General features: G+C 41.6%; 2 protein-coding genes across 2 annotated transcripts in view; both read right to left on the bottom strand.

Moving 5' to 3' along the window:
• Positions 1–6,017, bottom strand: part of LOC112103367 (sodium-dependent neutral amino acid transporter B(0)AT3-like) — a 93,766-nt gene extending 87,749 nt beyond the window's left edge. The window contains exon 1 of the mRNA XM_024195084.1: positions 5,858–6,017. Within this exon, the coding sequence (XP_024050852.1) occupies positions 5,858–6,017 (160 nt within the window). The remainder of the gene's footprint in view (positions 1–5,857) is intronic.
• A 9,573-nt stretch (positions 6,018–15,590) lies between these two features.
• Positions 15,591–16,766, bottom strand: part of SLC6A19 (solute carrier family 6 member 19) — a 64,502-nt gene continuing 63,326 nt past the window's right edge. The window contains 1 exon segment of the mRNA XM_026659241.1: positions 15,591–16,182. Within this exon segment, the coding sequence (XP_026515026.1) occupies positions 15,882–16,182 (301 nt within the window). The 3' untranslated portion in view covers positions 15,591–15,881.

The raw sequence follows: 16,766 nt of genomic DNA on the forward strand, positions 1-16,766 counted from the left end.
AGAAGTGAGGTTCTTACCCACGAAAGCTTATGCTCCCAATACTTCTGTTAGTCTTAAAGGTGCCACAGGACTCTCTGTTGCTTTATAATCGGTTTAATTTATCAAAACAAAGATTGAGAGGTGACTTGATTGTGTATAAGTACATTCACAGGGAGAAAATAACAACTATGAAAGTGCTCTTTCATCTAGTGGAGAAAGCAAAACAGTGAATGGAAACTAAACCCAGACAAGTTCAAATTAGAAATCAAGACCAATTTTTTTTTTAACAGTGAGAGTGAGTAACGATTGGAACAAACTACCAACAAAGTGGTAGATTCTCCATCTCTTGGAGTCTTCTAATTAAGACTGGGTGCCTTTAATCAATACAAGTTACTGGGCTCAGTACTGGAGTAATGGTGAAATTTAATGGCCTGTGATAAACAGACTTGGTGATCTAATGGTCCCTGCCAGCCTTAAATTCTATGAATATGCACTTACATGCACTATATCCAGATATGTGTACAGTGAGATTTAATTTCTTCCAACTTTATGCTCACATACCTGATCCTGTTACTTCCTTAGGAAAAAGGTACACTTGAATTTGAACCTCTCTCTTTCCGTACAGTAAAATGAAGGCCTCTTGAGTTTCAAACTTGGCCGGAAGCAGGAGCACATTAGACATCTATTCTACCTCCAATAACTTCATAATTCTCACTTTCAAGATCTAATCCATTTACTGAAACGACTAGTGAACTTCATATGTATAGGTCATATTTCCCTGCTGAGAATATAAGGAGTCTGTTTTATTCCAGACACTCTTGTATTTTGTGGCAGCTAGTTCAAAATCAGGCTAGAGGATAAGGTAGGCCATAGGGATTTCTAAGTCAGTTGTTTGGCTGCAGTTTAGCACTGCCTCCCTGATGGGATTTGAATGCCAAGTTGAAAAATGTGACTTTATTTCCCCACAATAAAACTTGCTCTTTGCAAGAAAGGTAACTTGTTTTTTTTTTTTTAATTCATCCTGTAAGGTCACATGCTTGAACTTAGGTGCAGTAGTAATAGTAATAGTTGATATGACCCATAAGATCTCTTACTGAGGACTTTTGCTTGAGGCAGACATACCTATAGTAGGCTATAATCAGAAATAAAACACTGCACCAAGTTGCTATTAGACTAGCTACTTCTTTTCAAGTCCTACATATTTTCCAAATCACAATACATATTTGTTATTTAAAAAACCTTTTTCGTATGTCAATTTTAAGTGCCAAAGTACATAACAGGCTCTTTAAAAATCATCTTTTACAATCCTAGTTGCCTGGGATCCTGTCTGTTTGCCTCCTATTACTCTGGCAAACAGCATCCATATCCATTAGCCATAGCGAGTAAATAACTTACTTAACTCAGGCAATAAACCCAAATAATCACTAACGACAGAGAGTGATAAAAGTTTCAGCACTGATATTGTGTTTTTCTCTGTGATTGCAAATCTATTGAGCTGAGCGTGTTAGACCCAAGTTACTTAGTAACACAAATTGCCATGAATAAGGTTCAGAGGTCTGATGGGAAGCAATTGACATTAATCGAAAATATGTTCCTACTTTTTATCTCTTGTTTTGTAGAGCGCTTAGAGATGAGGAAAAATATAACCTCTGATTTCCAAACACTTGGATAAAACCCAAACCTGAACCATTTGTGGGAACTGCAGTTTATGCCTTGGAAGTCATTGTGGATGTCTATGACAGTTTCAAATTAGGCTACACTGCACTGGTGCATTGCAGCTACACTAAGGTAGTAGTGTACCTACATTGGCACAGATATTCCCACAGATATTCTATACTCTATTCCCCTCAGAGTATAGACTGGCTCTGAGGTACAATGCTTTACAGGATTTCATATGGCCCAGTGCATTCCTTGCTCAGGTCTGTGTTTGAAAGATGAGATTTTTTTTCAAAAGTTTGTAAATGGGATTTATGTTCCTAAAGCATTGAAAATCAAAGGGACTTGTGCTTCTAAGTTGTTTGAGTGCTTTTGAAAATCCCACCCAAAGTCACATTTTAGCTTGAAATTAACAAGACTTAAATAAATCAATCTAGCCATGTTATTTATTTATCTTGATTAACTTTATGGCCATCATTTTTTTAACTATAATCTGCAAAACATCTTCTAATTTCTACTTTCCAGAATAAATAATCTTGGGAGTTTCTGAATGCACAAGAAACACCTAGTTTGTATAATTCCTTAATATAGATAGGGGTATGTAGGGCTCATAACCTAAAGAGAATGAAGGTAGTGGAGAACAGGAAGAGGGGTACCCAGGTACCACAGTGCCTATGAAATCCCCAGCCATGCCTCTGATGGAGCAGCAAGGGGAGGTCAGGTGCTGCACACCTTTTTTACTCTCATGACTTTATGTTTCTTAAGGTAAAGTAACCAAATTGGAACTTCAAGTATGGAGCACTGATTACAGTTCAATATAGTAGCGCTTATTCACCACTGTAACTTTGTGTCATTGCTTACAACAGGGCAAAGTGGATGCAAATTACTACATAATTATATCATTTTATACCAACTTTGCACTGATGTAACTATAGAAGTGCAAAGCATAACACCTCAGCCTTTTCAATCCCTTTTTAAAATATCTAGCTTATTCTACTTTTTTTTTCTAACTGCTGCTGTGTGCTGGGTAGACTTGGGAATTGTCAGACTTGATCAGACTAATGTTCCATCTAGTTTACAATATCCTGCCTCCAACAGCGACCAGTACCAGATGCTTCATAGGAATGTGCAAGAAACCCTTCAGTAGGCAGATGTGCATTTTTTGACATTTATGCACGTTTATAATTTTTCTGCCATTTTTCATAGCTGTCCTAATTATGTTTAAACTAGTGAAGAACAAAATACAAAAGGTTTAGAAGTTCAATTTGGAATCTGAAAAATTGATTTGTAAATCTCAGAATAATGGACTTTCTCATAACATTTTGACACTTCTGCTTCCAGTCCAAAATGGAACCATGAAATGCAGAGGCATGTGAAAATGTATTTCAGCTGAAAGATTTTATTTGGATTTAGTTCAATTCAGGACAAAGATCTTTTTTTTTTTTTTTTTTTTTTTTTTTGAGGCAGATTGTGAACAAACTCGCTTTAAAAAAAAAAAGAAATCTAAATTTTTAAATGTGACCGGTGTAACCAATACAGTTATGTTTGCAGTGAGCCTGAAACAAAACCTCTGAGGTGTGAATGGCTCCATTCATTTATTTGAGTGTTAAGGCAGATGTGAATGATACTTTTTCACTGTTTATCAAAGCATGTAAGAAAGGCAAGGAAGTTATGTAGGGTAACACAGTGTACTCTGACAGATCATACATTTTGGTGTACAAGTGGATGAATCTGGAATCATTTTTTTCTCCCCATAATTGAGATGGAACCAAGCCCAAAGGGTTAGCCAGGTGTCTGAGTCCCATTCAGGGAAAATCCCAAGCCAGAGGCCAACAAGAGTCCATGGCAGGATATGCTTTATTAGAGAAAAAATTATTCAATCACTGCCACACCAGTGATTTTTAAATGTTATTGCTAAGTACTACTATTTTAAACGTGGGAAAATAATATTCTGGTTCATTTTTAAATACTAAAATAACTAAGATTCATAGATTTTTAAGGACATAAGAACATAAGAACAGCCATACTGTGTCAGAACAATGGTTCATCTAGCACAGTATCCCGTCTTCCAATAGTGGCCCTTGCCAGATGCTTCAGAGGAAATGAACAAGTCAGGGCAATTATTCAATGATCCATCCCTTGTTGTCCAGTCCCAGCTTCTGGCAAGCAGAGGTTTAGAGCATGGGGCTGTGTCCTTGACCATCTTGGCTAATAGCCACTGATGCACTTATTCTCCATGAACTTATCCAATTCTTTTTGGAACCCAGTCATACATTTGGCCTTCACAACATCCCCTAGCAACAAGTTCCACAGGTTGACTGTGTGTTGTGTGAAGAAACACTTCCTTATGTTAGTTTTAAATCTGCTGCCTATTAATTTAATTGGATGTCCCCTGGTTCTTGTGTTATGTGCAGGGCAAAATAACATTTTGCTATTCACTTTCTCCTCACCATTCATAATTTTATAGCCCTCTGTCATATCCCCCCTTAGTTATCTCTTTTCTAAGCAGACCAGTCCCACTCTTTTAAATCTCTCCTTGTATAGAAGCTGTTCCATACCCCTAAACACTGTAGTTGACCTTCTCTGTACTTTCTCCAATTCTAAAATATCTTTTTTGAGAGGGGGCGACCAGAACTGCACACAGTATTCAAGGTGTGGGCATACCATGGATTTATATAGTGGCAATATGATATTTTCTGTTTGATTATCTGTCCTTTTCCTAATGTTTCTTAACATTCTGTTAGCTTTTTTGACTGCTGCTGTACATTGAGCAGATGTTTTCACAGAACTATCCACAATGACCCCAAGAGCTCTTTCTTGAGTGGTAAGAGCTAATTTAGACCCCAACATTTTGTATGTATGTTTTCCAATGTACATTACTTTGCACTCATCAATATTGAATTTTGTTTGTCATTTTGTGGCCCAATAACCCGGTTTTGTGAGATCCCTTTTTAACTCTTCACAGTCAGCTTTGGACCTAATCATCTTGAGTAATTTTGTATTGGTCTGCAAATTTTGCACCTCACTGTTCATCCCCAATGGCTAACAAGCCTTACTGTAAAAAAAATTATTTTAATCTAAATTTGTCTAGTTTCAGCTTCTAGCCACCTAGTAGTTGCTTATAAATCATCAGTAAGTCACCTCTTAAACTTCTCTGTGAGCTAATGTATTGACCTTTTTAAGTCTCTCACTGTAAGGCAGGTTTTCCAGACCTTGAAACATTCTTGTAGCTCATTTTTGCACCCTCTCAAATTTTTCAGCTTACTTTTTAAAAGGTGTGCATCCCATTTCAAAAAATGGTCTCACTGATGCTCAATTTAGTTGTAATAACATCTCCCTACATCTACTTGATAGTTCTCTGCTTATACTTGCAAGTGTTTGTACTCTTAAACACTACATTGCACCAGAAGCTTATGTTCACTTGGTTATCCACCATGCCACCTAAATAGCTTTCTGAGCCACTTGTTTCCAAAGTACCCCCATCCTATAAGTGTGACCTACATTCTTGGTTCTCAGATATCTGATCTTGTATTTAGCTCTATCAAAAAGCATATTATTCAACTAAACTTAGTTTACCAAACAATCCCGATTGCTCATTTAACACTTCATATTTTGTGTCATCTGCAAACTGTACTGGCATAGATTTTATACATTTACCAGATGTAAGCCATGTCCACTCACTGTGGCACTGTATTCCCTTCTCGTGGGGACTAAATCACACAGACATTGATGAGCCTTATACAGCCTTAGCATAGGATAGCTGAGTCTTTCAGCTCAGGTAGTAGTGGCTCATGTATTAAGATCTAAAAGTTCCAGGTTTGATTCGCTGATGATGATGACCAACCCAAAGGCATCAGCATTACACAGATTATTGAGAAAGATATTGAATAACATTGGGCCAAAACTAAATCCCTGTGTGACCCCACTAAAAACACCTCATTTTATGATGATAGTAAAAAGTTTTAACACTGATTTTTCCTAATTCATGATTATTGTAAAGCATTCTTAGTTTGTGGACATTTCCTAAATCAGTGTATCTTTTTAAAATATCACTTTCACACAGTGAGAAAGCTATTCTACTTTGTGGAAAAGGTTACATTAAAAAAGCAAAAATAGAAGATTAGATTTATTAACATATTTTCCCTGCCCATTCATGCTTTATATATATAGTTAAATTAATATTGTATGTTTAATTTAATGAAAGATCCCAACTTGCTCTTACCTCCTCCATATATTTGACATAAGTATGGAAATCTCCACACATTTCCCAGGCCTACTGCAAATCCAACGCAGCTTAAAATATACTGGAATTTATTGTCCCACTTCGGTCTGTCATCTTCTTTAAGAACTTCAGGGATATCCAATGACTGAGCATTTGACATCCTTACAAAGTATGGTATTCTTTTATCCTGCTGTTTAACGAATGGGGGGGTGGGAACTTTATATAATTCAGAGCCTGGCTCTCCTACAAGTTTTATATGAGGAGAGTCTGAAGATTTCGGGAAAAGAGGTGGAGTTTTCATCACTTTACATCACCCAAAATGTATGAGTGTAAGGATTTGCAATTTAAAATCAAAACTGGGAATGATGAATATGTAGATGGAGCTATCTCTCTAGCCTGTTTTTTTGTAATTTCCTTCTTTATTTGTAGAACGCAGAGAGATACTGTTAATTGGTAACTCAGGGTAAAATAGTTTGTTTTGTTTGTAGATTCCTATTAAACCTCCAGGTTCTCAGATACTTTACAAAAGTTTTGTCATCTGAAAACAAAAAATATCTTGCAACATTCAGATCACATTAATGTAATAAAATATTTTTAAAAGTGTTTCTTAAAAATAATCCTAAACAGCTTTGATCAGAAAAAGCCATCCCCCAGCCTTGGTAGGAAGCTTACTTTGTTTCCATCACTCAGTTAAAAGGGTTGACTGATGACATCTTTTGGAAGAAAAGGAAAGTAAAGTAAATGTAAGGAAAAATGAAATTAAGCACTTTTATCAGTTAATGCACTGTACTGAGGGGGGCTATTTTGTTTGTTTCTCCCCTATACACTATTTGTATAGATGAATAATAAACATGAGTAACATTACCAAACTGAGCCTCTCCAAAAAATTACTGGGGGCAGAGCTGTTCCCTAGAATATCCAATACTCAAGTGGGACGTGTGAGATCTGGGTTTAAGTGCCAGCCCCAAGTCTCCCACATCTCCAGTGAGTGCCCTAACCATTGAGCTATTGGGTATTCTAGCTGATAGAAGGGGAAAGCACCCCTGCTGAAGCTGTTCCACTGTATAAATGAACAAACATTTATAGGGCCAGAGAGGGAGCAATTGACTCTATATCCCAGTGATTAGGGAACTCCCTGGGAAGTGGGAGACCAATCGTGGGATTCACAAAGGTACTTAGGTGCCTTAATCCTTGATTTACTCACCTAAATCTGGGGTTTAGCCACCTAAATCCCAGTCTTAGGCTCCACCACTATTCACATAACTCCTTTCTGCTGTAAAAGTTCCCTTAGCACCTGAGCACCTGCTGCCTCACTCAATGCACATGGATGCCTATCTCCCACCTAAGACCTGAGTGATCCAGGGAAGATAGGCATTCACTTGCCTATTTCATGGGAAGGGTCCCTATCTGGTCCCATTCAAAATCTGGTGGGAGGTGGCAATTAGCCCAGTGGGATATTCTGGTGTGTGGCTCCTTCAATCTCTCCTGGTGAAGCTGTTCCACTGTGTATAAATAATTGAAGAGACCCTGGGGGGGGGGTCTCACTTCCCAGGTTGGTGCCCTAACCACCATGACAGAATCATTCTCTCTTGCTAACCCAATAACTCTTGAACTATCCCATAGCTCAGTGGTTTGCTCGATTGCCTGAGGTGGGTTGGAGACTACTGTTCAAATCCTTTCTACATCTCAGGCAGAGGAGGGTATTGAACCTGGACCTCCCACCCCTCAAGTAAGAGCTCTAGTCACTAGGCTAAAAGTAACAATGTGGGCCTCCTCTAGACGTTGTGTGTGGAGCAAGGTGCTCAAAAAATGATATATCTTAAGCTCCTAAGCCACCTCAGAACTCCCCTGTTAGCTGCTCCTGTTCGTTAGCGCCGCTGGTCACTTAGAAGTAGGCTTTTTAAAGCTTTGGTCTTCCTGAGTAGCCTTGCCTCCTGGTTAAGAGCTGATGGGTGCTAAAGGGTTTAGGGATCAAAGCCTCATTAAGAAGCTCTCAGGACAACATTGCATATATAGGTTTTTATATATATATATATAATGCCTGTTGGTACTTGTGCACAACACCTTTTCTCATGAGCCCTTACTCTAACAAAATTGTCTTAGGTTCATGAGAACAAGATGTAAACAAATTAGAATACCTTAATTAAGTAAACTAATATGACGTTAATTATTTTCTAACTGCTATTTTTCTTTTTGCAAACTCTCCTGACACTTGCTTCTTTGCATGTGTAAATACAGTTTCTTTAATGATTTACATATTAGTAGCAATGTGCAGTAAATTAATATATTTTTAAGGCCAGACAGGATTATTATTATAACCAGCTCATCTTATAATGCATAATACAGGCCCAAAACACTCAGTATTTTCTGCATCAAGCACATACGTCTCTTTGAGCTTGGCATTTTTTTTTAAGCTATCTTGTCTTGATTTAAAGCCATTAACTGAGTGGAATCTACCACATCCTTGGGTAAGTTGTTTCAATGGGCAATTCACTTGGGACCTGAAAAACCCCTCAGTGCCAATTGGTTAAGGGTTCAATGTTCTGTAACAGCAACTCCTATCTGGCCTTACAAACAAACACACTGTTTTCATAAAGGGTCCTGTGAGAATACTTATGAGGGCATTCTGCGCCAAAATATTAATAATTCTGCACCAAAAAAATTAATAATTCCATGCACAGTATTTTAAAAATTTGCAAAATTCTGCAAATTTTATTTGTCAAATAAATGTGGAAGCTTTAGCATGATATTGGGGCGCACAGGCCTCTAGCTGCACAGAGGTGGGAGATCACTGTGCAGCTCTCCCTGGGACACGGACTCAGTGGTGAGGTTGCACCCAACCCTAATGCAGCGCAAGGACTGGGCCTGCCGCAGAAACACCCCATGTGCACCAGGTGTGGGCAGGCAGGCTCAGCAAGGCAGGCTCCAAGTTTGGAGGGGTTTAGTGTGGGGGGATCCAGGTGTAGATTGAGAGGGTTCTGTATGGGGCAATCTGGGTGCGGTGGGGATCTGGATGCACAGGGGTTTATGGGGGGGGGTCTCGGTGCAATGGTAATGGGAATCTGCAGGGGGGTCTAGGTGAAGGTGGTTGAGGCTCAGCGGGGGGGGGCTGGGTGTGGGGGGGATAGAGCTCGGCGGAGGGGGGGTTCAGATGCTGGTGAGCTCAGTGGCGGGGTGTCCAGATGCTTGGGAGTGTGCTCAGTGGGGTGGGGAATCAGGTGCAGCTGGTTGGGTCTCGGTAGGGTGGGGATCTGGGTGCAGGTGGCTCATTGGGGTGGTTCAGGTGCAGGGGGAGTGGGGCTTATCGGGGGGGTTCTGGGTGTGTGGGGGGATGAGGCTCAGCAGGAGGGTCTGGGTATGAGAAGGTCTGGATGCATGGGTGTTGGGCGGATGGGGGAGCAGCTCTCTGTACAGTGATCCCTCCTTATGCAGCTGAGGAGTGATGGAGGAGGGGGCAGTTTTCAGAGCTTCCTACAACCAGGGAAGAAATCTGGAGGTGGGTCTGACACAGCCCCGGATGCTGTGCAGGGGAAGAGGAAGTCCTGTCCTCCCCAGCCTAGCTGGGGACTAGCAGCTGAGCCTGGTGCAGGGTAGGATGCACCAGCCGGGTCTTTCCCAGTCCCGCCCTCCTTCCCCACAGTGATTTACCTCTCTACTGGCTGCCCTGGACACCCGAAACATACTGCTGGGGAGGGTCATATGACTGCTCTTGTGGCTTTCCTTTGCTTCCCCATCAGAAAGTCATTTTTCTGCAGGGAAGCAAAGAAATCTGTGGTGGACATAAATTCTGCGCATGCGCAGTGGTGCAGAATTCCCCCAGGAGTAAATGTCTAATGGAAGCTTATGTCATTTTGATTCATAATCGTTATGTGACGTATGTACAGGTGATATTTTAAAGGTTGTATATATGTATTGAAAATACATTTTAGGATCTGTGTCCCAGCCAGAGTTGACAAACAAGTTGTTCCTAGACAAAGGAATGTTGATTTACCTGTCTGCTTAGATTCATGTGTAAATTAAGCATTATAAGTCGATACAATGGAGGAAATCAACATTTGCAGAGGAAATCAACAGGGGGATGTGAATTCAACAGAGGAAAGCACACTGGAGTCTGAACCCCGGGGGGCAGGGTCATCCTGACTCTGGAAACAAAGACAATGACCTCTAGGAAATATAAGGAGAAGCAAAAGGACATTTTCGTATCTGTTTTACTGAGGAACATCCTTGGCAAAGGAGAGTGATTCATGAACCTTTTTTGATCCTGGTTTGACTGAAAACCAGCACGCTCTGCAGAAAAATTTAGGTGAGAGATTTTTTAGCCTGCTAAAGTTAAGTTTTAGTTTAGTAAAAGCATGTTATACTCTCGTTTTATTTGTAACCTGTTGTTCTTATTACCCTTGCTCACTTTCCCTTAAAATCTTTACCGTTGTTAACAGACTTACATTGGTTTTCACCATAAATAGATTACAGCGCTGTGTTCTTATTGAAGCTGATACTCAGTTGAATCACACAAGTTGCTGTGCTACTATGCCTGTGGGAATAGCGAACCTGGTAACTATTGTGAGTGTCCAGCAACAGGGCTGGACACTTGGGGACTGGGGGGGGTGCGGGGGGAAACACTTCTGAGACATTCGGGACTGGGGTGCATTAAGTGTTTAACTGCAAGACAAAGTAGAAACTGGCAGAGCGTAGAGGGGAGTGCTTTAATGGCTGAAGGGCTGGCAATATCAGGGAGCTGACATTCAGCCACCACAAGAAAGACTCCCTCTCACTGGAGGCAGGAAGGTAGCATGGTGACCCACGGTCCAGGACATCCTGAGAAAGTGTCACATCGCTGTAAAAACTTTGCACTTTATTTCTCGTCTGTCTTTGTCTAGCTTCAGCTTCCATGCTCTGGATCTCATTTATGCCCTTTCCTGCTATATTAAAGAGCTGTGTACTATCAGAAATCTCTTCCTTATGTACAAGTATTGTAGTCTGTGATCAAGTCACCTGATGTTCTCCATGCTTATAGATTATAAAACCAGAAGGGATTACTGTGATCTTCTCATCTGATGTCCTGTATAACACATACTTCCTTCAAATAATTCCTGTTTGAACTAAAAGCATATTTTTTAGAAAAACATCCATTCTTGATTTAAATTACCTTCACTATTAAAAAATTACACATTATTTCCAGTCTCAATTTGTCTAGGAGCTTAAATCACATTTTCAAAAGAAATTTATGTACTTTGGAGCCTAAGTCCAATTCATTTTCACTGAGACTTAGGTTCCTAAGTCACTTATGCCTTGCAATGCTGAGCTAAGCAACACTTAAATCCTTTAAAACTCTGGGCCATGGTGCAAGAACTCATCAAGTTTTATAGGCTCCAGAATTAATTCCCCCTGCATATTTGTTTTAAAAGCTTTAGTCAAAACATTGCAGCAGCAGTAGCTTAAGATGAAGAGTCCTGGTCCACTACTGTAGACTAGTGTAGTGTTAATTAAACTACAACAACTCTTTTATTCCTCTACTGACTATGTAGGATACAGTCACTTCATCCTCTGACTGATCCAAAGAGTAGCTGCATTCACAGCCAACTACATTACAACTTCTGGGTCAGGAACTTTATCACTTTCTTTGGCATCTTCTATGTCATATCCTAATTTCTTCCAGTTTAGAGTGGGACATCTCTATCAGGTTAATTGGTTAAGATTCTCTTAACCAACATGTTCACAATGGCCTCTTCTGGCTGTGGACTATATGAAACTGAGGGGATCATTTCTATGCATGAATGCCAACGGAAACAATCTGTTTTCATTTAAACAAGAAAATTAACCCCCCTCATTTTAATGTCTATCTTACAAGTCCCTTTAGTGTCTATCTTACAAGTGAGGACTTGTGAGGATTTAGTAATTCAAGTAGTTACATTTCTCCACACACTAACTCACTTGGCTGCCTTAAAGCATAGCTATACTTTTTTGCAATGGGCTATCTTTGTTATGATGGAAAGTCAGGGGATGGGTCAGCTCAGACTTGATCTTTTCTTTAAAAAAATGTGCAAAGTGATACATGTGGAGAAAGGGGATAGCTGGATAAACGAGGCTTACAGTGTGAGCCCTGAGTGTTCTGGTGCTTAATACTTTAATGATTACTGTAGATGGCACTTCCATCAATAAATGGTGCAGTATCTTTATCTTAGTGTTAAGTCTTGTATTGTTATGTTGTTGTATTTGACCTGGGGTTGTAGGGTAGGTAGCGGTTAGCAGGAAGCTGCGTCCTGACTCTGTGTGCTGGAATTGATGCTTGCTGTGTCCCAATACATCCCTGTGATTCTATAAGTGAGTATTACAACTAGTGGCAGCAACTTCAAAATGGCAAAAGGACTTTTGCCTGAGAAGTAGTTTATGGTCACGCTGATGAGATTGGAATCTGTGAGTAGCTGACAGACTGAGCTGTTGCTCTCTGTGAATGAGTCGGTAGATGAGAAAGCAGTACAATACCTAGTAGTGGTTTTGGATGGCGATTCCAAAGCCTTTTACTAGCAGCTTGCCAATGCGGATTGTGGTTCCTATAGAGAGTTATGCAAACATTTACACAACTGCTATGAGGGGGGATTGGCCTTTTTGAAATATGAGAAAGAGTGGCAAGTAGCCTGTCTTCTGAGAGTAGCCAATGTCAGGTGCTTCAGAGGGAATTAACAGAACAGGTAATCGTCTAGTGATCCATCCCCTGTTGCCCATTCCCAGAAGGACACCTGTAGAAATGGATTCACAAACTGTCAGAATGTACATTCACAATTCCCCATAAACCTAGAAAGCAAAATCTGTTGGGGATGCTCTCAGCTAAGTGAAGGGCGGTGAGACTAAATTCAGCCTGGTCTTGTGAGGACATCTGGCAAGAACAATCTAAGGACCCTAAGTTATGTTCGGTGCACCAACAGACCTATCAAAGGAGAGCAAGACTGGGGAAGTCCAACACAGTACCAGAAATAATTATCCTTTGATCTGGCTACCAAATTACTGGTGCATGAAGGTAAAAGAATTGTCTTGCCAGCCAGCTTACAGAGAACAGTACTAGAGTGCCTTCATGATCATGAAATGGAAGTCCACTTGGGGTATAACTGAGCAGGGTATTTTTGGCAGATTGTTTTGACTGGGCATGGCTGCAGATGTTAAGGACTTGGTACTTTCCTGTCTCGCCTGTCCAGAAAGGAAAGCTGCAGCAAGGAGAGGCAGGACTCCTTTAGGGGAAATGCCCGAAACTACGAAGCACTGGGAGTTCACACACACTGACCAATGCCAGAAACACCAGGTGGCGATCGATAGCTGTTGGTAATGTATGAGATGGTGCAGTCACTGAAAGATAGAAGGAATGATACAGTTACAAATGCATTAATGAACCATGTAGCATAGCAGTTTGGCCCTCCAACTTTTATCTACAGTGATCAGGGGAAGGAATTTGAATCACAGTTACTACATGAGGTTTACCAACAACTCCAGGTAACCATGTGAGGCACAGCGTTGCCCACCTGCAAGTAATGGGGAAGTGGAGAGAGTAAACTGCACCATTGGTTCCATTCTTTGAGTCCAACAAGACTGGGATACAGAGAAATATTTTGTCATCTTTGTATATAAAACTAGATAGCACTCAGCTAGTTATTACTCTCCCTATGAGATTATTCTTGGACTCTGCAAACCATGCTTCCCTGTGGCAATGTTCAGGCAACAGGGCCTTGCTTGTTCCTGCACCTACACAGATGTGTGACATGGCAGATTCTTATATCAATGATCTAGGACAGCATTCCAGAAGGTAGCGGAACAAATGAGCCAGAGGTGAGCATGCCACACACAAGATGCCAGGAAAGAGGAACATTAAATTCCCATCCAGGAAGGCTCTGTGGTTATGCAACTGGAAAAGGCAGTCTGGAAAAAATCCCAGACTTACTCCTTTTTAGAGGAGTTACTTCTTTTTACAGTAATTAAGAAACTAAATAATGTATTCTTGCTGCTAGAAAAAGGAAGAGCTAGCCTTTCTGCAGAGGCAGATTAAGGTTTCCTGCCCTGGGCCCGAGTAAGTGGAGGGACCCACCCCACCCCTTCTGCCTGTGGTTCTACCCCCGTTCCGCCCCTTCCACCTGTGGCCCAATCCACAACACCACCCCTTTCTGACCCTTCTCCTGTGGCCTCATCCTGTTCCACCCACCATTCTGCCCCCCCCCACTGCAGCCCTGCAACCCGTTTGCTCCTTTCTGCCATCCCCCACTGCAGCCCCAAGACTGGAGCAGCTCTGTCCTCCTGCCATGGCCCTGGGGCCACAGCAGGGAGTGAGAGTGCCTGCAGTCCTGGGGCCAGAGCCGGGGTCAGGGTGCTGGGGCTTCCCCTGCCACCTGGAACTTCTGAAGGGGACCAGGGTTGGGGTGCTGGCGGTTCTCCTGCTTCGCACTTGTGCCGGGGACCAGGGTCAGGGCACTGGAGCTTCCCCAGCCCCACCTGCCTGCCCGGAGCTTCTGCCAGAGACTGGGGTTGGGACACTGGGGCTTCCCCTGCCCTGCCCCACCCACGGCTTCTGCCAGGGCTCCAGGCTTCCACTGCCCCATGGCAGATTTCTTCTGGGGAGCCCATTTTTCTGGGGCCCTCCAATTGGCTGGGACCCCTGGGCATGGGCCCTATGGGCCCATTGGCAGGTTTGACACTGCCTTTCTGTAGTCCATTGAAACCTGATGAACAGATTTATTGAAAGAAAACGGAGAGTAAACACTGAGGATGCTCATCAACTGTCCCAGAGGGATGCAGAACAGGATTTGGAGGTACCCCAGCAGATTTCTGTTTCTTAGAGTGGGAGACAAGTTTGCAGGAAGAATTGCCAAAGTGTTTTTGGGACCTCAGCACACTGCAGTCTTCAATGCACAGTCTGTCCACAACAGCTATGCCTAACCTGGAGGATATAAACCCTCCAAATTGCTAACAATCTAGATCCAACTATGAGCAATAGCTCCATTGTTAAATATAAGACTCGAGCAGACTTACACTGAAGCTTGTGTGGATGGCAGACTACCTGGGTTCCTAGGAGTTACTGTTTTAAATCCTTATTTAACTGGAGGGGATAAGTTGTAATGATTAGTGCAGCCAGCACCTCCACCAATAGATGGTGCCATAACTTTATCTTTAGTATTAAGTTGTGGTTTTGTTTATTGTAGCTGGCCTGGTAGGGGGTTAACAGGAAGTTCAGTGCTGGGAGCTGTGGAGTTGGGGTGGGGGAGGGCAGGGGCAGCACACAGAACCCTCTATCTCCCCCCCGGGGCCATAGGGACATGCCAGCCGCTTTCGAGAGTGGCGTGGAGCCAGGACCTGCCTTAGCCCCACTGCGCCGCCGGACTTTTAGTGCCTATAATCTCCCAGTTTGGCTTTAGTAGCCTCTGGGAGACTCCCGGCGAAACCGGGAGGGTTGGCAACCCTAACTTGTCCCCCGTCAGCTCCCCCTGCCACCAAGGAAGTCTTGGACAAGGGGTGTGTGTGAGACCACTTCTCCTTCCACTGTTTGTTAAACAGGAGCTAAAAAAGGTAGATTGTGTCATTCCCTGAGCTGCTGCTGCTACTCTCCTATGTTGTCAGCAGGGGAAAGAACTATCTGCTGGCAATTAGAAAATAAAGGGGAAGTTAGTGAAATATCCAGATGGTATATATAAATCAAGAAATCTTTTTCATACTTAGAAATGTTTTAATAATTAAATATTTAAAACTTTCGCTTGAGGAAAAGTATTTGTGACTCTGTGCAACACAGTGATATATGTGCTTAAAAACAATTGAGTGTGCAAGACACAAATCAGCATAAAATTAGTGTTCACATTATTTCTCCTGCCTGAACAGTCAGACACTGAAATCAGTTACTATAGGATTCACTTAGTTTCATTGTTCCCCTGGGAACTCACATCATTGCCCCTTTATGACAATGGAACTAACTATGGATGTCATTTAAATTTTTTGGTTTGTTTTTCCTTCCATCACTAACAAGGTCTTTTTTCCATCTCTTTGAAATACGTTTTTATGCATGATTCTTCAGGTCTCCATTCACAGAGGGCTCAGAAACTGAGATGACAAGGCCCTGATGTCCATCTTGTTCTTGACAGCAATTTCTGATGACTTTGTAGATGGCAAAGACAGGGATGACCAAACAAGGCACTCCAGCCAAGATCACAATGATGGCATACACCCAGTCAGGATATCCAACTCTCTCTGATTTGGGGAACTGATCCTGTGAGAATAAACAATCAAGTTTCAAGGACTGGTGGTCAAAATATATCAAGAACATTCAACACAGGAATATAGTCCTGGAAGGGACTCTCCTTGGTTACTGAGTCCAGTCCCCGGATAATGCAAACAACCCTGTTATATAATCCTGTTCATAAATGTATCAAGATCCATCCTAAAACTAGTTAGGTTGTTTGCCCCCATTACTAGATATATTAAACCCAGAGAAAACCCAGAACCATAACATTAATTCCTCCATAACAGTATTTTAACTCTGAAAGGATAAGGGAATATTTGTAGTTGATGCATTAAAAGATATAAAACAAGATTTTTAAAAAATAGTTTTTATAATTTAACTGAGTGCCACAATAATACTATTTAGCATTTAACGTCTTAAAAGCACTGAACACACATTGACTAAGTAATCCTCACAACATCACTGTAAAATAATGAAAATGAGAGATTGAGTGATTTGTCCAAATTCACAGATTAAGTCATTGTGGCATAGCTGGGGCTAGACCATAGGAGTTCACTGGTGGTGTCACCTGATCTTTGCACTAGACTACAGTGACTTCTTTGTTACTGAGTTGCAGCCGTGTTAGTCTGTATCCGCAAAAAGAACAGGAGTACTTGTGGCACCTTAGAGACTAACAAATTTATTAGAGCATAAGCTTTCGTG

Source organism: Terrapene carolina, unplaced genomic scaffold (genome assembly GCF_002925995.2).
Source record: "Terrapene carolina triunguis isolate 2854851 unplaced genomic scaffold, T_m_triunguis-2.0 Scaffold613, whole genome shotgun sequence".
Classification (NCBI taxonomy): domain Eukaryota; kingdom Metazoa; phylum Chordata; order Testudines; family Emydidae; genus Terrapene; species Terrapene triunguis.